General features: G+C 46.9%; 1 protein-coding gene across 1 annotated transcript in view; it reads right to left on the reverse strand.

Moving 5' to 3' along the window:
• Window positions 1–4,063: 4,063 nt before the first annotated feature.
• LOC112453096 (protein deadpan-like) overlaps window positions 4,064–20,326 on the reverse strand; it is a 17,674-nt gene continuing 1,411 nt past the window's right edge. The window contains exons 2-3 of the mRNA XM_025013648.1: window positions 13,603–13,830; window positions 4,064–7,372 (exon numbers count right to left, since the gene is read on the reverse strand). Coding sequence (XP_024869416.1) covers window positions 6,356–7,372; window positions 13,603–13,830 — 1,245 coding nt within the window. The 3' untranslated portion in view covers window positions 4,064–6,355. The remainder of the gene's footprint in view (window positions 7,373–13,602; window positions 13,831–20,326) is intronic.

Consider the following 20,326-nt stretch of genomic DNA (forward strand, 5'->3'; position numbering starts at 1 on the left):
GTGTGTGTGTGTGTGTGTGTGTGTGTGTGTGTGTGTGTGTGTGTGTGCTTCGTTTCACCTTATTGCGTGGTTCCATCCTCCTCCGCTGCTCTTCCGTGAAATTTTCTGCGGCCGAGGTCGAAAGACAAAAGCAAGGCAAACTCGTAAGTAACTTTTAAGAAAGGTTCCAGTTTTGTCCCTAAAATTGTATCGAAACGTATTTAAATATAATCGTAGAAAATGTATTCAAATACACATTAATTGTATCTTAATTGTATTTAAAATATGTTTGTATTTAAAATTGACCTCTGAGAATTTATATATTATGTAGTATTCTCGCACTGAACTTCTCAATTTTAATTATAACTATGTCTAATATTCTCGATTTAAACCGTCAACTCTTATGTAGAGTATCGAACCGCGGTAATAAATCGCGATAGTAGTTATTTGGTGTTCCATCCGCAATCGGATGGAACACCAAATAAATAATCGTGCTCGATCAATTGCCGTTTTGCACAGTCAAGATCGTATTTTACATGCGCAGCGATCGATTGCTCGAAAGACGCTTGGCGAAAGATGTCGGTGGCGTAAAGCTACCAAGACTTACACGTAGGAGCCGCAGGGAGAGAAAGATCTGAAGCAGGGAGACAGGAACAGGGAAAGGGATAAAGAGAGAGGAGAGAAACGGGATAATGTGAGAGTCGCGGTTGTCACGAGAGACGAATCGGTCGGCGGAGAGCTGAAATTACGCGCGCGCCCGCGTAAAACCTCGCAATAATGAGCTTTTAATAGCCGGTCAGGTGCCTGACGAGCGGACGGAGAAGCGACAGCGTATGCTAATGATACGGCTCAATTAGTGGCCATACAAAGTCGAGAGAAAGGGAGAAAGAAGAGAAGGGAATAAAACAAAATCCAGAGAGAGAGAGAGAGAGAGAGAGGGGCAGAGGAAAGCACCGCGCCATGAATCTCGAGACGGATGTGATCTAAAAGCCTCTGATTTAAAGACTGCCCTCGCCAGTAGTCAACAGCACGCACCTTCTGCTTCGGCTTCCCTTTTTTTTTTTCATTCTCCTCGCTGCCCCCTTTAATAAATAGCGTTTCTCGTTCTCTCTTTATGTCTGGCTAATAATAAACCGATGTCTCTCTTTCCGTCTATCCCGGCGCGTCTCTCGTCTCCTTCTCCGCATCTGTAAAATTACAACTTTGGACCCGGACCTCCAGGCCCCGAGGTGCTAATAAAATCCAGTCGCTCGATCGTTCATTTACTCGTTCGTTCGATCTTTTTTTCCGGATCTGACTCGCGCGTGTACAAGGTAGTATACATCGACACGGTATCGCGCGCTTCTTCGAGAGATGAAGACTTTCTTTGCTGATCGTTGGCCTCGTTGCCGCCAGATATATTTCAAGTCCGTCTGACTGTTTTATGAACTTGATAATTTTCAACGTCGAATATTTCACGGTATATAAATTCGACTGATCGCCGTCGCGTGACGGCGCGGCGTCTAAACGTGTAAGTACTACGCGGATTTCACGCGGCAGATAAGGCGCATCAATAATGCAGAGTATTGCAGTGCCTTCTCCTCGCGGAAGGAGAAGAAGCGCTGCGGCGCTACATATATTATGCATTAGGCAAGGGAAGGAGCCGTGGGCGAATGAGCCAAGAAATAGAGAAAGAGAGAGATTTGCCTTGTTTTCGGATGAAAACCACGCCGACAGTTTCGCTAAATTCCGACGTCACCGCACGCTTATGAGAACATTGATTTCTCTATTTCCACCGAGGAGCGCTTTTTTAAAAATGTTTCAGAATATTTTATGCATAACGTTATGTGAGATCGTGTAATATCGAACATTGGGTGAGACGTCAATAATTAAAAACTATTATTATAAAATAAATTATTATAATATAAATAATTTTAAAAATAATAACATTGATGCGAAATGAAGAAAGATTAGTGGCAGAAAACACCTAAAACTTTTAATTTAAATGAAAAAGATAACGCAAACTGCGTATTATAACAAGTATTACTAAAGACCCTGATGAGTTTTCCACGTTCTTTCGTCATGGAAACAATCGAAGCCAAGCGCGGATCGATGTTGCGAATTTCTCTGTCTCTCTCTCTTTTTCCCTCTCACTTCTTTTTTCTCTCTTACACTTTTTCTATTCGTGCGGGATGATCGCACACGGTATCGATTGATCTCTCGTCCATAATTGCCGTGATTGTTGCGCGATCACGTAACTTGATCTACGCGGCAGGATTGATCCATTATTACGTACATACATACACGCGCGTGTCCATATATATGTATGTGTGTGTGTGAGTATGCACGCGCGCGTACGTGTGCATTAGATTTTATTTGCCAAACAACAAAAAATTGATTGCGTCGCGCTACGCGCCAGTCGGGGATCAGTCGTTGCGTGCTTTTGCGGCGAGATTGTGCGATAAAGCGCCGATTGTAAGCTCGTCGGATAATGATAATCGCTCTTTTCCCAACTTGCGCAACGCGGCCTCGATCTGGTCGCTCTAATTTTTCTTTCGATGAGACGGAAAATTTTCTACAAACGCACTTTCATGACTTCGAGGAACTATATAATATGGATTCCATGATTACGTAAAGCGAATTTCCGAAATTAAAAATTGAGGAGAAATCGTGATATTTTTAAACTATCGATATTTTACTCGTCATTCTATGTTATATAATGATACGATAAAAATAAAAAATAAGCGAAAGCGATCTCTCAGAAAAATATAAGAAATTGTAAAGTACAGGCGGGGGCGTATCTGTGCTCCATTTTTTTTTTGATAATGAGGATTATTTTCTACGAACGGTCGGGACACTTTGTGACTTCGAGGAATTCTACGAATAAATTTTCAGACGAGAATCTGTGAATCCATGGATTGTGTTAAAGTGGATAATTCATAAGATCAAAGATCGAAGAGTGATGAATGAGATATATTTTAAACTATCGATATCTTGCTCAATGTTCGACATTACATTTTACGTAACGTGATGAAAATCGAAGATTTGCGGAAGCTCTATTAAAAAAAATATATATATGAGATTAAAAAAAAAAAAAAAACACGCGGGCGTGTCTACGCTCTAACGCACATTTGCTGCTTAGAGAACGGCGTGACTCTAAATAAGGTGATCCGCACCATTAAGGTTCTTAGGAAGAATCTCGCCGAGAACTGCGTCGTCCTTATCCGAAAGGAGCGGCCTCTCCGTGAGATGTTCGTTTTATCGTTAATTACGTGTCGGAGGGGCCTCGGCGTTCCGACAAACCGGTTTCCGGTAAACGGGCAGTCGCGGAAACGGATTTGGCTCATTTGCCAAGCGGACTTTACGCCCGTTTCACGTTACGGTTATACGCGCGGCGGGCAGGCACAGGAAAGGCGTGCGAACGGTCATTTCGCCGGGCGCAAACAGGCAGACTTTAACGATCGGTAATCGGTTTCTCCGGCAGCGCGCGCCGCGCCACCCGGGACGTCCCGGCAAAAAGTTTAATGGCCAGGAAAAAAATCGCATTAACGATCCCACCGCCCGTCGTTGCCGTCGCCTTTTCCTCGCGAAAGGCGCTCGCCGAAGGTCGACCGCGCAAGGCGATGCAAATTGACAAAAAAAAAAAGGAAGGGAACAAGCGAGGGATATGATCCCGGCCGATTCGAAACCGATTTCGGGCGGTGCTCCTCGATATTTTAGAACCGCGACGAGACAAGAAAAGTATGAGAGACTATACCGCGGAGAATTGGAAAAAAAATTCCATGTATTTTATTAAAATTTTCGAAGTATGTACATTCACGTATCCTGGGCATACCTTTTTTTATTTATATGTTTCACAGATTATTAAAAATTATAATTTAAGTACTTACCTTAGACAATTCTTGATCAACGTCCGCCGATCAGCTTCGAAGACTGCTGATACCTATACGTAGACTATAATCGAGATCGACGAAAGAAAGAATCCTAACTAGGGGGATTAAATCGAAATTCTTGGGAAGCTTAGGAATCGTGGATCGGACAATCGATTTCGTTATTCGATTAGGCGGGGAATAATAATAATAAAAAGACACATGGGCGTAGCGTATACAGTTCAATATACATGCCTATATTGACTGCGTGTCTAAGTACATCGAATAAGGAATTCGAATCCCAGGATATTTAGCAATTACAGACGTAAATTAGGTGAGATGATGACTTCTCGCTACGCTGAGCGCGATTGTTGGTCGCGCCTCCACAAAAGAACGCTCGCTATTCGCGCGATACACGCACACAAACGCATCCTCTTTCTCTCTTTCTCTCTCTCTCTCGCCGTATACACCTAGATAACATCAAAATAAATCTATATCTCGCAAATAGCAATAATTCCGATCGAGAGGCTATGTACATGAATGGCGGACTAAAACGCACGCATTCTTCCTTTCTCTCTCTCTCTCTTCCTCATTCTCTCGCATACTCGCTGCCCTTTCTCTCTCTTTTTCTCTCTCTCTCTCGCGCGCGCTCTCTTTCTCTCTTAATAATCGTAAACTAATTACTCCATCATTTACATACATACAGTTATCTTGTAGCGCGTTTTCACGCGCAACTACGTCAAAACGATTTCTTTTGTCGCTTTTGCACAATCGCAAACTCGCGGGACCGAGCGGCTCCGCTGTCTCCACAGGGAAAAATTGCAGAAGTTTAGGCGTATAAGTTTTTACAATCCTGGTCTCACACTCGCTCTCTTGTTTTGGCATTCGCAACCGCTCTCCTCGAGACATTCGCGTCGCTGCGCGTCGTCGTCGCTTCTGTTCCTCGCCCCGTCAGTCTTATTCCACGGGGGGGAAAAGCACAAATCAATTCGGATCGGATCCGATCGATACCGAGACTGAAGAGAAAATATACGCAAATATTATATAAATCAAAATAAAATGAAGATCGAATACTTTGGCTGGCGAGACGTAACGCCTGGAGTGGCTTATTTTCGTGTTGAAAGTTTACGTTTTCCGTAACGAAATTAAAATAGGCATCGGAGATTAATACGTCCTCACCTTTCTGAATGTTTCTAAAAATAGCGCGCGGCAAAATAGTGCGCGATCTTCGAAATAAAAGGAAGTACACGGCACTTTATCTCTTTTCGAGTCACGCTATAAGATCATTAAATGTTCCGTGTTACGTTATGTCTCGCCTATGGCCTCGCTCGTTTACGGTTTCATCCCCTCGGTTGAATCGCCCGTTCCGCAATCGTCTCGCCGTGGCGAAAATCTCGGACATTTGCGCGCGACGCAAACGCCGAGGCGTCGAACGCGCTCGTTATTCGAACGGCGCTTTCGCGAGAATAACGCTGGAGCGCTGTGCAGCGGATTTAACGACCGCGGCGCACTTTTGGACGCGATGCAAATTAAAGGCTTCATTAGCGCCGTCGCAAGAAACGCTGACGTCACGCGCGCGCCGGAGTTATTAGGCGAGAATGCGCATACGCCTTTTCCGTGTACTCGTTTCCGACAGCCGAGCGCAAGTGGTGCGACGGGAGAGAGGGCAGGGGGGAAAAAAAGGAAAAAAAAAGTCAGCCGCGGTTTTCCTCAGCTCTCTGCCTCGAGCGCGAAAATCCAAAGATCGGTAGAATAATAACGGTATATTATCACTTTCGACGGTGCGGTAAAATTCGTCGACCTTGCGGCTGCGCGAAAGGGGTAATTTCGAGTGCCCCTCCTCTGCCAATTAGCATTCCTCTCGATATTAACGCCAATCGCGTTAATTTCCCGCGCGCCTGTGAAAACTCGCCGATCGCGCGCAACCCCGCGATTGCGGATTGCATTATCGCGAAAATTGTGTCATTGCCAATTCTCCCCCTCGTAATAACGTAAATAAATATCGCGCGTTAATTACTTTTGGCTTCGCGTATCGCCACTCTTTTGAGAATCATATTACGCTAATTGAGGAGCACTTTTCGAAATGTACGCGCATTTTCGCCCAGGGACGTATCTCTCTCGAGCTCGCTATGTGCCGCAATGAACAATTTGCAACGTGCGCCCCGAAATAAACGCGACAATTCCTCTCGTATCTTCAATCGCTACTTTGTCAGAAAAATATTAAGTTTCTCGCGTCCGGACTTGAAAAATTTCAATGGCGCGCATCTATCTTAAAAATAATTTTTAAAATCTACGACAATTTTACATCTCCAAAATTATTTCCAATAACGTGCGTCGATTTTACTGACCGAAGAGACCAATCATCCAGATACGTGCTATAAGGGTACACGACTTGATCGTAGAGCTATGTAAGGAAGATTTCCGCGGTAGACGACGATCGCAGCTGCGCACCGGCGCGATTTCCGGTTTCGCACACGCGCGCTTCACAAGATACACTTCTATTTACAAAGATAAAGAACATCGGATCTTTACCATGGTCTCCACATGCCCTCCTCATCCTTGACCGGCTGCTGGCCGACTGGCGACGGGGAAGGCATGCCGACGGCGACCTCGCTGTCCGCGTGACTAGACGGTCTATCTTCGTGGACGATGGGACCGCCGGTCTCGGTCGGTAGACGGGCCTGCTGCTGGTGTTGCTGCTGCTGCCGCAGATGATGGTGGTGATCGACGACGCCGGAGTGCGTCGAGTTTCTCGAGCTGGCGGTCTTCATCTTCTTGGACGTGGTGGTGAAGTCGAGCGGCTGCTCCGGCTGTTCCATCCGCGGGCTCTTGCTTGGCTTCAGGCCACCGGTAGGATCTTGCCACTCCTGGCCGATGTCCTCGTGCGGTCGCTTCGCCAGCTTATCGGTTGCCTTGAGCAGCGACATGTTGGTCGCCGCCCAGATCGCCGTTGGTGGATTCGGCCCGATGCTGATGCCGTTCGCCGCGGCTGCCGCCGCCAGTTGCACGTAGTGGCTCGGCAGCAGGAAGACCACTTGGCCGTCCGGCAATCGGGAGGGTATCACCTGCACCACGGAGAGCATATTGGGATTCTGCTGCGACGTGGACGCCTGATCGACCGGCAGGCCCGACGGATGATGCGGATGGTGCGGGTCCAACGTCGCCGGGTTCACCTGACTGAAGGCGGAGGTCGGCCGGCTGCTGTTGTTGTTCTCGTCGCCGGCGGTGGTGCTGCTGTCCGGCCGTGCCGCCTCCACCATCTCCGGGATCTCGGATTTGATCAGGCCGGCTGGCGTGAGCGCGGCGCTGCAATGCGGCCCGACCGGCACGTGGTGGTCCAGCGGGCCCGGGCTCGTCGTTCCCGCCACGCGATCCGTCACGCTGCCCGGGCTGCTGCCCAGGCCGCTGTCCGGCCGCGAGCCCAGGTCCAGGTCGAGCTCCGACACGCAGCTGTCGAGGTGGCGAAGCAGCCGCTGCTTCACCGCCGGGTCCATCGGCGTGGTGTTGCCCGTGATGATGTCTGGCGCATCGAGATAGCGACTCACCTGAAACACGACAACGACACCAACGATGTAGATGCCGGTCCATATCGGTAAACGCGCGCGCCTCGTGCGGTTGAATAATGCTCGCGATCATTAGAATTTCATGCAAACGCACGCGAGCGGTCACGAAACCGAGACATTGAGCGGCGCCCAGGAACTGACGTCGTTCAAAAGGGAACGATCGAGCTTCTCGCGACAGCCAATCTGCGAACAATACCACGAGTGGTGGAGGGACGATTTTTGCGAGCGGGTAGCGCCAGCGATGAACAAACATTTGCGCGAGTCAACGCCGGGAAAATATATTGTGCGCGCTGGAAATTCCGCTCTCGACCACGGGCGCGGGATCGCGCGCGTCAGTCATTATCGACCGCCAGACGTAATTGAATATTTCGCTCTTTAATCCGCACGGTACGGTCGAGTAACGGGCGCCGCGTGATTATTTGTTGCCCGGTACCCGCGGTACCCCTCCCAAGCTGCGCGCGACCTGGACGGACCCCCGCGCGCTGGCCCGTAATTTATTTTCGTACGTGTCGGCGATAACAACCGGCGCGATAAAACGCTCTTTAACCCGTTGGTCGAGTGGAGCTGCGACGACGCAACTGCGCGAACTTTTCGCGGCCAGTTATTATCGCCGCGAATCACTAATTAACGCGCGCTTAGAGCGGCCCGCTGATTAACGTGCTGCGCGCGGAAGATAATCAGGCGGGATTTTATAATAATGCACCGGCGGGGTTCGATATTTCGAGATAATTAAAGAGGAAGATTGAATTGCGCATTAGACGAAATTTTGCCGCAAGAATTTAAGATAACCCGTGTGTGCGAGGGCGTATCTTCGACGAATTCGGATAGAGTTTTCTCAACGCCAACGGATATGTCTTCGCATTTTTATTCGAAAGTCGGGAAGAAATTTGAGAAATCGTAACGTGGATCTGTGGAATTTCAAAAACTGGGAAATAATATCCGTGAATTATATCGCATTTTAATCGATGTACGGTGCGCGCGAAAAACGATGAATCGTCGAAAAAGTCAGTAGCGCGCGACCGTTACGACACGAGGTCGCGGTAGACCGGAAGAGGGCCGAATTGCGAGTGGAAGCGGCGGCGATTCGGGCGGAAGCGGCGCGATTGATCTCTAATCGCGTAGCGTATCGCGCGCTATATTTCACACGGCGGCGTATCGAGCGCGCGTTGCTTCGCCGGCGAAACTATCGTCGCCGTTGCCGCCGCGCCGCCGCTGGCGGCGGACAATAATTCTGCGGCGAGCCGCGAACGCGCGCGAGAGAGCTTTTATGGGTCGCTGCTTCAAAATAAAGCAACCGAATCCCGCCGCTACCACCGCCGCCTCCCGCTGGAAAGAGACGACTTCGGGGAGAAAGATCGCGTATCGAGCAGATATCCGCGAATGTGGGTTAATCGCACACGTCAGCAATTAGGAGAAACGAAATTCGCACTTTCGATCTTATTATGCATGTGTATGTTTCTAAAGGGTCATAAATTAACCCTCCGTCTGTATACGCGGGTCTACGGCGTCCAAATCAAAATGACATCTGCTCGTAACTGCAAAACTGGCGAACCTGCCAGAAAATATTAAATAAGCGATGGTTATCAAACTGACTTCAAATTCGTCAACTACAATGTAGATAGACGTACGTTTTGTGATTTTTTTTCAGATTTTTCTGAATACTTTAAAGTAGGGAAAAATAGCGTCAAATGTGAGACCCCCACAGAGAATGCAAATAAACTGTATAAGTACAAACGGAGAATTAATCTAATATCAAAGAAAAGATGATAACGATCGATACTCTTTAATGTACGTAACTACTATATTTTAAGAATCGGTTTCTTTACAGAATATTTATATGTGTTCCACGTAAAAGAGAAATCATCTCTATGCGTGGGTGGTTTTTGACCTGGTTTTCGCGTATCTCTCCCTCTCAAAGTGAATCGTGCCGTTCTTGTATTTCAGGAATATATACATATATACATACACACGCGATCCTCAGACCCTTTGACAAATTCGTAGTCTGTCTCAAAGAAAATTCGACGACAATTCATCGAGCGTGTCTGGGCCAACTTTTAGCTTCAGAATTAAAATTCCGTTAAAGTAAGATCCGCTTCGAAGAAACCGAAGAGTTTATTATATATGATTGCAGATGCGCTTTAGAATTCCTCGGGGAACCCATTAACCCTAGAATCCATGATACATTTTTTTGACCTTCTAATCCATGACTGGGGGCAATATCGACCCCACGCTTTATTTGATCGTAAAACCGGTCCTACAGAAATAAAGGGCCTTTAAACCTACATGAATTTCTTCGTTTTTTAATAACGAAGAGAATGGTATACGGTAAATTTAATTTTACTCAAGTTTAGTTAGTGAAAAATCCATTTAAAGACTGAAAAACGCAGAAAATCAGCAAAAACCTCTTTTTTTAAACAAAAATTTGTATCTTTTTTTGTAATCAACCGATTTTAAAATTTCAAACGGGGTTTTAAAGAGGACACATTAGACTATTAGAAAAAAATTGTCATCGCTATGTTCTGTTCAAAAAGTATATTTATTTGGGACTATAAAGATGAAGAAATTCGCAAAGTTGAAATACGGAAAAAGTCGATGAAAAAACCATAAAAAATTGTATTTTAAGTATTATTTCATTTTTATTTGATACAAAATAGTAAAAAATATGAAAAAAATGAAACATTATATCGCCCAGCCATTTTCTGCGAAATGTCAATCTTCTTAGGCAACGGGATTTTTACCGACTAAATTGTGTGATATTTCGTCTTAAATAATATTTATGACTATTTATGCTCAGATTACGTAATAATACATGATATATATTGATTCTAGCGAAAAAATAAAATTAGCTTACCGTGACGAAACTCAAACGGCAAGTCACGACTGGGGTCGATATCGACCCCACGCCCGCTTTACGACTGTGCTACTTCACTGCTAGCGAACAACTAACGCTGCGCCCGACATAACCCTACTTTTAGAAAGTTGAAATGAATTATGGTTCAGGTCCTGAGTCGATAATGTCACTCGCTAGCTCAGGAGCGTAGTTCAAAGTTCGCCTGGGGTCGAAATCGACCCCAGTCATGGATTCTAGGGTTAATTTTCATGCGCATGCCGATCTCCCGGAGTTTCCGGAAAACGTCGATGTTTCGAGGTTTCGCCGCGCCCGTTTCCCGTTTTACTTTTCGACATTGAGAGAGGCAGGAACGAACGACGAATAGCGCGTTTCGCGCTCGCAGAGACGAGCAGAAATGTTACAATACTTTCGACGGGCGAAACGAGATCCCGAGGGGAGGATGGGAAGGACCGCGGGCAATGGCAGGACATGTCGCCTTGGTCGACCGTCGGTTTTATAAGACCATAAAGTTTGCCCCGCAGGGACACTCGCTCCTTCGTTCTCACTCTCCGTCTTTTCTTTCTTTTCTTCTTTCTTTCCTACCTTGCCTCGTATATCACACGCGCCGTGATTTCGCCCGGGCGGCGTTCAACTCGTCACCCGAAATTTCAGACATGCTCTCTCGACTCTCCGAAACACAGGGAGCGTCGCGAAATTTGATCCCCCCCTCCCCTCCTACCCGGATCTATTCAGCAATTGAAATTAAAAGATTTTACATTCTGAGAGAGGAGTTTCCCAACCCGGGAATCTCCGCACGAAGTTGGTGAATTGACTCCAGGCTTGTTTTTGCATACAGACTATTTAATGAACGAAAGCGCGAAAATATAATAAATAGAAGACATAATTTTGAATATATTAAGTTTTGAGTTTCGTGTTACATATGCTCTGTATTAAATAACAATTTTCTTATTAATATACGAGGGCTCATCGAAAACTTTCGGGGCTATATTATTCTAAACTTGATGCCGCGCGTGGTGACACTGGAACAAAACTACCTTCATATATCAATAATCTAATGCATACCAATTCTTTTTACCGCGCTCCAAAACGACTGGAGAACGTGTAACGGCCAATTTTGTGACATCCTCTTTAAGAAACGGCCGCGGCTTCTCCTCTTTATCAATGGGAGACTTCTTTTCACGTAAGTTTCTCGAGATTTGAAAGTGATCAAGAATGATAAGCGACTAAGTGAGAACTGTAAGCAAGTCCGACGTTGCTATTCCGATTTATTCTATTGTCGCAAGAATGGAAAGTACTACTGCCGCGCTTTTCCTTAAAGAGGATGTCACGGAATTCGCGTTGTATGTTTTTAAGCTCCCGGGGCTGCTGCCTGTCCAACTGCACAATTGATTCAGCATTTCGAAAGTCTCTTAATTACTTTTCTCAAGTTTGACGTGAAATTCCGATAGCGCGCTTTTATCGCGCAATTAAAGAAATATCTACCCGTGCCGTATCCTAGCTAGAGTACATATCAAATTATAGAACGTGAGAACGTTTACGTAGAACGCTACTGGTCCATATCGGTGTGTGTACGCAGAAGACCTTGGCCTTGGATGGCTGTCATCGTTGCGTTGCGCAGTTGCGCGCGGAATAATACACGTGTAATGCAATCTCAGAATTCTTCAATCAGCACTCGTATGTGTGTGCCCATGTGTACCATATATATGAAACATTTATTTGATAAAATAATTATCCGCGTGTACGGGGTAAATACGATTTTGTAAGAGTTGCGATAAAATTTGAAAAGCAATTTCGTAAGAATTAAAATAACAGCTATATATTACAGTGATTACTCTTCGACGTAAGACCGCAGAAGATTAAAACTCCTCGAGTATACGTCCTGCTCTCACACGCGTGATTTTTCAACGAGAATAACTCCCCAATTTGTGTGTTCTCCCTTTGACGCATAGTTACTCCTAGCACGCGCGCCTCGTGTGGGCTGCATCTTTCCAGCGGTGATATCCTAGCGCCGGGAAGTCGGCGACTTTATCGGTGAGCATTCTGATAAGGCGGTCGCACGACAGGTACAGCGCGCACGGCCGGGCTTTGTATCGTGACAAGTGCGCTTTGTCGAGGCGAGCGAGCCGACAATCGACTCGACGCGACGCCTCGAGTTCTGCGGCACGTTTGTGCCGCGCCGTACCGATGAAGATATACGACGTATTATATGCTGCGGCGCGACGTATCGCGCCCCGTACCGCCTAGACAAGGCCAAAGTTCGGAAAAAAAATTTGTTCCGAGCAACAGATTTTTCTAGGGATACCCCGTAAGTTGGATTATTGCATAATACTGTAATTATTTAATACAATGCATTGCGAAAGACATAAGTTGTGCAATGGCTCATGAACAATAAAATGCTACGGTTTTGATAAATAAATGTTAAATTTATACGTAACAATAGGTTTCTGTAAAATTGTAATGCTTCTCTCTTTAACCGTACGATATTTTCGGTAAAAATTTTTCCATTTTTGGCATTTGCTATATGCAGAGATTGATTTTGGTCACACAATTCCACTTTGCGCCCGGGTCTTCGCGCGCAGAAACCGAAAACTAAAGGCTCTTTCCCTCCCCCTCTTCCCCGATCGGGCGACTACCTGACTCGACCAGGAGATCCGACCACAAGGTTTCATCCGGCAAATTCTGGGCGATGGGCACTTACGGGGTGTCCGCTTTCAACGAGTTTCCCCTGATTTCGCGACTGGACGTTCCTTAACGAACGAGCGATTGAGCTTCGCTGGAGTCACGCGAGACTCCCCGGCGACAACCCGATACGTTAGATACCTATCGTCGTCGTGGAGATAGAACGGGCGCGGGGAAAGGAGGGGACGGAGGGCAGGGTGGTTTTGGGTGGGTTCTTCTTCCACCGGGTAGAAATCCCTCTCCGCCGTGTAACACGAACCAGTTCCGCCGAGTTCTCCGATTACACGCTCCTCGGTGTACGCCGGGGACGCGTTGGAATTTTTTCACCACCCTCTCCCACCGCTCCCTCATCCCCGTCCGCGTTCCTTTCCCGTGCTAACCCGTGACGAAACGTGCGGAGTATAATGGTAAACGTGACGCAAAACTCGCGTTTTTCCGCATCGTAGTCGGCCTCGCCGATGTGGTCCTCGTTTTATTTTCTCGAAGGTATACGGGCGTATCGATCGGGATTTTAAAACGAGAAAGATATGTTCTTTTAAAGCAAATTTTCTCTTTCACATTAGTAAAACTAAAATTTCAACGGCTGTGATAATTCATAAAAGTTGTAACATTTTCCCCTTCGTGGATTATTAAAAATATAATATCGCGTCGCGCTCTCCTAAGGTATAAAAGTGTCCCTTACCTCTCTGGAGCAGTCCTGGTATCCTGCCTTGTACCTGGACAGACCGGGCTGAGCGAGCGATCTCTGCCGCTGCAGATGCCTGACCGTAAGCTCCAAGATATCGGCTTTCTCGAGCTTGCTGTGCTTGGTGTTCTCCAGGCGGGCGCTGTCAAGGATGAGCGCCTTCAGCGCCGCCAAGGACTGGTTGATCCTTGCTCGTCGTCGTTTTTCCATTAGTGGTTTGTTAGCCTGAAAAAGAGAGGGCAAGAAAACGATCTTTAATACGTCTATCAACAACGTGACCGGTAATACGCGGATTAGAACACACAACAATTATCCGTCGGACATTCGCATGATCCGAAGTACGCGTCGCTATTCCAGAGATTATAAGTATGTTTTTGATGTTCTTTATGTTAAAAAAAAAGTAGTAATAACTTGAAACAGCTTTCATCCGAGCTCCTAGCGCGCGAACGTTCGCGGTTTAACGACAGTAGGTCAACGTGTTGCCTGGATGGAACACGCTCCTCTATCCTAGCCGGAGTACACTATTTCTTTTTTTTGCGCGCGCGCTTCGCGGAAGAGGTGATTTACGAGGAGCCGCCGGCGATGAGCGTGACGAGCGAGCGGGCGAAACAACGGCGGGAGAATGACACGGACCATTCGAGAGAGAAGAGAGAGAGAGACAGAGAGAGAGAGAAAGGCAAACGCGTCGAGTGCCGAGGTCCGGACAAAACTATCGAGGAGTATCAACCTATTTCGCGCGCTTCCGCGTCTCTCTTTTTCCCTTAGCTGGTGATCCAGGGTGCGCGCGGAGCCCGGGTGGTCGATTTTACGGGGACACTACCGGTTCTAGATCGAGCGTAAGCAGGTTTTAAGTCCGGATAAGGTATACGAGAGCCCGACTTCTCGTTTTCCTCCTCCGTTTCTTTTAGTCGACTTCCATCCCTTCAGGAACGCGGTACTACCCTTTCGCGCGTTCTCGCCTCGTTTCCCATTTCAGTCTCCAGGAAAGTTCAAACGTAGCTGTGGAGGCAACGATGGATGTCACATCATCCGAGCCTGAAATATCGAAGTTCTTGCCGTTGTAGGAAGAAACGGGAGGTACGGCCTCTCTCGCAGGCCGGTTCTTTACGAGCGTCTCAACGTTCCGAATAATCTTCCACTTCTTTTTTGTGGCTCTTTCGAGTCTCTCGACTCACTGGCGGTGTGCCGACGTCGGTCGCGTCGCTCACTGAGAGAGACGTGGGTCGAGGAGGGAGGGGGGCAATCTCCGACGACGCGAGATGCGCGACAGTCGTAGATGAGCGGAGATAGAGCCGGATAAAGTGGATCAGACTGAAACGGATGACGGAGGAGGTTGAAGGCGCACACGCACCGGGTGTCTCGGAAGCTCACGTCAGCGGCAAATTTACTTCTCGCGCAGGTGCTACGCGTGATAATTTTGCCGGACGCACTAATCGTTAATCTATCGAGACGAGGAACGTGGAGTGTGGAGTAGAGGCGAGAGCGAGATCGCGAAGCGACGTTTAGAGGAGAAAGGAGATACGGAAAGGGAGACGCAGGAACACAAAAAGCAAAACGCCGACGTTCCACGTGGGAAGAGGATAGCGTGCGAAATGGCGAGGCCGGACCGGCAAAGGCACGTCCGCCGCCGAGGCGGGAGACGACAGATATTCACGGCGTGGAACGAGAGAAGACTGCGTGCCAGAGAGAAGAGAGAGAAAGAGAAAGAGAGACGGCGAGGTCGTCGGATGAAAAGAAGACAGCGGGTATCCCCCTGTGAGAGACGAAGGTAGCGAGCTACAGAGCGCCACGCGGAGAGAGAAAGAGAGATGAGAGACACGGCGATAGATACGGGGCGGACGAGAGAGCGACGGAGATGGAAGTCGCGAGCAGAAGCGACGCGCGGAACGACGAAGACGGGCAAAGTCGGGCTCTAACGAGAAAGGGGAAGGGGGGAGAATTGCGACTACCGCGCGCGAGAGAGCGACGGAGAGACGGTCGGCGAGAGGGATAAGAGGCGAGGACGCGTGCGGAGCGAGCGGGGCACCGCAGATACGTCGAGGGCGACGAAGAGTAAACCGAGAAGGTGGGATCGAGGGAGGAGGTCGGGGAGGGAGGAGAAGAGGAGGAGGACGACGAGGCGAAGTCGGCGCGGTGCGTTCACACGGGAGCGCCGCGACGGGTAAACAAACGAGCGAGCCGCCGCGCGGTCATGCGTATTCGTGTGCGTGCGTACGTGGTCCGCGCGCGCGCGTGTACGTGTGTGTGTGCGTGTGCACGCGCGTGTCATCGCCGCCGACCGGCACGGCACTCTTGCTCTGTCGCGTCCTTCTATTATTACGAGAGGCGCGCATGAAGGGCGGGCGATGGACGCGCGGAGGGAGAAGGGGGAAGACGCGCGTCTGTCGACGATGGACTCTCGAGCGGGCCTCGATCGCTCATCTAGAAGCCTAGATGTATTTCTCTTTGTATGTGTGTGTGTACGTGTGCATGCGTGCCTGCGGGTGAAACGGGAGAGGAATTTTGTAATAGAGGCGTTTAAATTACGCCTCGGCGATTCGGAGGCTGAAACTGGGTTAGTCGTGGACCATTTGCTCCCTCTTCCTTTTCCTTTCGCTTCGATTCGCACTCCTTGAACGAAAGCCGACGACGCTCGCAATCGGTAGAAGATTTAAAAGGTATCGTTGGCGCTTGAAGAATCTATTCTTTCGATAAAAAAAATTCTCGCTAATAAAAGACTGACAAATATTTTAATCGTTGGAAGAAGCGCGAATTATCAGTAACGTCGAGTTTCGCCCTCTTCGCTTTATCATTGTTTTTTTTTTTAGAACGTTAATTACTGCTCGTCGCAGACCTTTCTTTCAAAGAAAAGGAATTTTTCCGCTTCAATTCCACCGCTCCTCCGATAGCCACCGAAAAATTGTAACCCCTAAGATAATTCCCGCGCACTATCGTGACGCTCTTTCAGTTGGCGTGACTTAGAAAGATAGGCGCGCGCGGAAAAAGAGAAGGGAGATAAAGGGGAGACAAGCTGCGAGCGAGGCGCGGCGCGGCGCGGCGTGACGGCGTGACTTTGACGGTGCCGCCGATTAGCGCGTTACGCGCGATAAATCACATTCTCGTTGTTTGCGACTTCGCGTCACGTACGGCGACAGCATTGTGAATCAGCATCGACGTGCGAACCTCGCCGGAATTTTTTTTTTCAACCAGACTGTTTTAACACCAGTCATCGCTAACAGTGGGTCGGTCACGGCCATTTTTTTGGTGCATTGTGCACATCGAAGCTAAGGCCATACGATTCATAGATGCTAACGCTTTTTAAATACAGACTTATAGCAAATTGGTTTCATATGCAACACGTGAGGATTGAACAGCGTTATTTTTAGCAAGAATTAATCTATGTTAATCGCAAATCTCAACACCGCCAAAAAATATTGAGGCTGACGCTTAATAGTGTTCCTAATTAATACAAATTTATTCGACAGTTTTATTTTTATTTTTCATTATTGATGCATAGATGTTTCATAAAGAGCGTTAAAATTATTTCGCTACTTTGGAATCGTTTTTAAAAGACAGGGTTAAAGTTTTTTCTTTCAAGGAAATTCGGTAAGCTCAAGTCGCTTCTTTTTGAATTCTGGAGACGTAATCGTCGCATGTCCGTCCATTGCATTGTCATATTCGGGCACGTCGTCGCCTTCGCTTCGCATATGATAAATCGATTAAAATGCGCGAACCAGCGGCAACGAGCGACAGGTAATTAAGCCAGGCATAACGACGATCCGTTAAGTGCCGTCAATTAAGCCGTCGCCCGACGACGACCGGCGTCCACCGCGTTTCCTCCTTCCTCTTTCGTTCTTTTCCTCCTTTCCCTTCTCCTCTCCCATCAGTTTCGAAATCCTGCGAGGCTTTATTGACCTCGGTGGATCAACAGCGTCCTTTTGAAATTCCTTTAACCGCCCGCTCCGATAACGCGATAAAAATTACGAATTTCTTATCACGAGAAGAGAGAGAGGAAGTTTTCTGAATGAACCTAGGAAATTCTCTCACGTTTATATAAAAGCCATTGTTCAATCCTCGGACCTCGCACTTCGATCTACTAGGCGCTCCAACTAATGTCTTTAAGTATAGTTCGATTACAAGATTTAAAAGTGTTGGTGGAATCTTTTGTATTTTCATTCATAGCATCGCTATCCGTGAGGTTAATTATTTTGCTTCCTTTCCCGGTTGTTTATCCGGACTACATGAATGAGCGAAGGAAAATTCCTCAACGCAAGAGAAAAGATAAATCGAAAACAAGACGCGACAGAGTAGGAAGTTAACATTAAAATGTTATAATTTATATTATTCGCCTTTGTGTGTGTTTGAGATGAAGCGGATTAAGATGTAAAATATATCTTGTAGCCAAAAATTAAAAAAGAAATATACAACTACACTACATACAAGAATAATATATATCCATAAAAATCAATTATTGACATGTAATCTATCATAATTTCTTATTTAATATGCGTACAATTTGTCTCCTTTTAATTTTTTGTCATATCGTCCATTTAAAACGAAAAAACTCCGAGATTTCAGATTGTAAAAAAAAGTTTTGGTTACAAAAAAAGATCGTGTTAAAAAGTTTTTCACCTAAAATTCCTGCGTTATTAAGCACGCATTCGCGACGCGCGTGTCTTCCGCCGCGAATCCACTCCGCTAATAAAGACGAGTGCACGAAGTTACGCCCTTTCGTCACCGTGGAAACTTTCCTAATAGGATACCGCCGCTCGCGCTCCAGGCGCGCTCGAGCGAACGTACTCTCACACGCAACGTGGATCGCCTTAAAAGGGCACCTCCTAGCCGCATTTGACGCACGTGTACACCGCGGGATTCACGCGCGAGTACTCTCGGTACACGGAATTTCGCGGAGCGAGCGCGAAACCGTGAAATCGCGCGTTAATCTCCGATTATTTTTATTTAAGAATTCATGAATATATTTCGGTGAATATTCCGTGCAATTTGAGCAAGGAGCGCGGGAGTTAAAGTTATCCAAATGTTACGTCGTAGTTGCAGATGAAAAATTCTATACGCGCGGCAAATACAGCGTGGTCTTTAGATGACGCGTGATCCCGCCACATTTCCGAACCGGCGAATTAATTGGATAAACTGAATTACAGTTACTTTTTTTTTGAACGGCGCCGACCACGCGGGCGGGGGCGTCCGGACGATCTGTATGATAACCGCTCGTAAATACGTCCAATTACTGCAAATTGGCGTCACAAGGCTCTCCGACACGCATCGTTCGTCGTTCGTGCCGCGACGTGCCCTTGCGACCTGCTGCGTTTTGCCGCACGGCAAGGAGAAACAAGGAAATTCATTTGTCACGTGCTCTCCTAACTACAATTTCGCCATATAATTCGAGAAGGATTGAGAGAACGATTGCTATATACTTTTAGATTTGTTATCTCGACGTAGACAATGTCAATTATGCAAAGAATTATGCCACCAAGTGCGACGACGATACGATCTGTTCTAACGTGTCGAATTTTATCTCCGCTGACGGTACATTTTAATCTCGCCTGTGTCGGCACGCGTATCTCGCCGCTTAATAGCTCAACGGTTCGTGTATGTAGCGCGTTTCGCTGCGATTTTAACGGCGCGCCCACGTGGGGAGCGATATCAGTTTTATGCCTCGCGCGGCGTATCTATTGCCACCGCAACCGCGCGCGCTTTTTATTTTTTTATTTTTTTTACGATCCGGAAACGAGCGAAGGTCGGACCTTCGAAATCCGCGGTCCTGCAGATTCTGTCGCGTTGCAAAACTGACACACTTCGCAGAGATTAGAGAGAGGATAACAGAGTTGTTAGAAGTAACGCCGAGCTGGCGCTCCTTTTTGCCGCAAGTTTTTAATCGCCAACTTTTCCTGGAGTCATGCTGAACGCCGCGACTCGCAAGTCGCAACGTTGTCTCTTCCTTTAGATTCTTTATAATTCGACGTATAAAAAATACAAAAAGTATCTTGGAAACTTGATCTATTTTTGTAATATAAATCCAATATTATATTAAATATAATTTATTTGATATTTTCTTTGCAAAATATTAAATAGGGGTAAAAAAGAAAACTTTCAGCTAAAGTAAAAAGTATTATAATACGTAGATATGCATTTGGTAAATCAAATTAAAGCTAAGAGGAAAAGTGAGAGTTAATTTTCCAGAGAAATAGTCCATCTACTTTTTTCGCAACAATGCATTTCATGTTTATCTAACGCGAATATTGTACTGCCGTGCTTTCCGTATATTTGGAGGCCCAACTGACAAATCAGCGAATTCTCACATATAGGGTTTGGACGACAAGCGGTTGTGTAAACGACGCACGTGTCCAGTATCGGGTTCGCGTCACAACAGCGAACTCACCATCGCAGATTAAGTGCGCAGGAGGTAGAAATCGGGAGGTAGGGTGAGTTGCGTTCTGGGACGCGTGGTCGCGTGCGCTGCGCTGCAAGGGGTGAGTGTCGCACCCCCGCACGTTCGACTTCTCCTTTTTCTTTTATTCTTAAAATCTGTGATTAAATGATCTTTACGTGCTTGCGCTGCAATTTCCATTCTAAATTCTACTCTCACTCGCACCCCACCCACACGTCTACATACATTTTCCCTAATTAATTTCAGGAACATTAACGCTAATATTTGAGATCCTATAATATGTATGAGGAAATAATATCCTTTCTTAAAAATTTGTTACTCGGTTTCAGAGGTTGA

The sequence above is a fragment of the Temnothorax curvispinosus genome, unplaced genomic scaffold (genome assembly GCF_003070985.1).
Source record: "Temnothorax curvispinosus isolate PA1 unplaced genomic scaffold, ASM307098v1 QBEX01004027.1, whole genome shotgun sequence".
In the NCBI taxonomy this organism is placed as follows: domain Eukaryota; kingdom Metazoa; phylum Arthropoda; class Insecta; order Hymenoptera; family Formicidae; genus Temnothorax; species Temnothorax curvispinosus.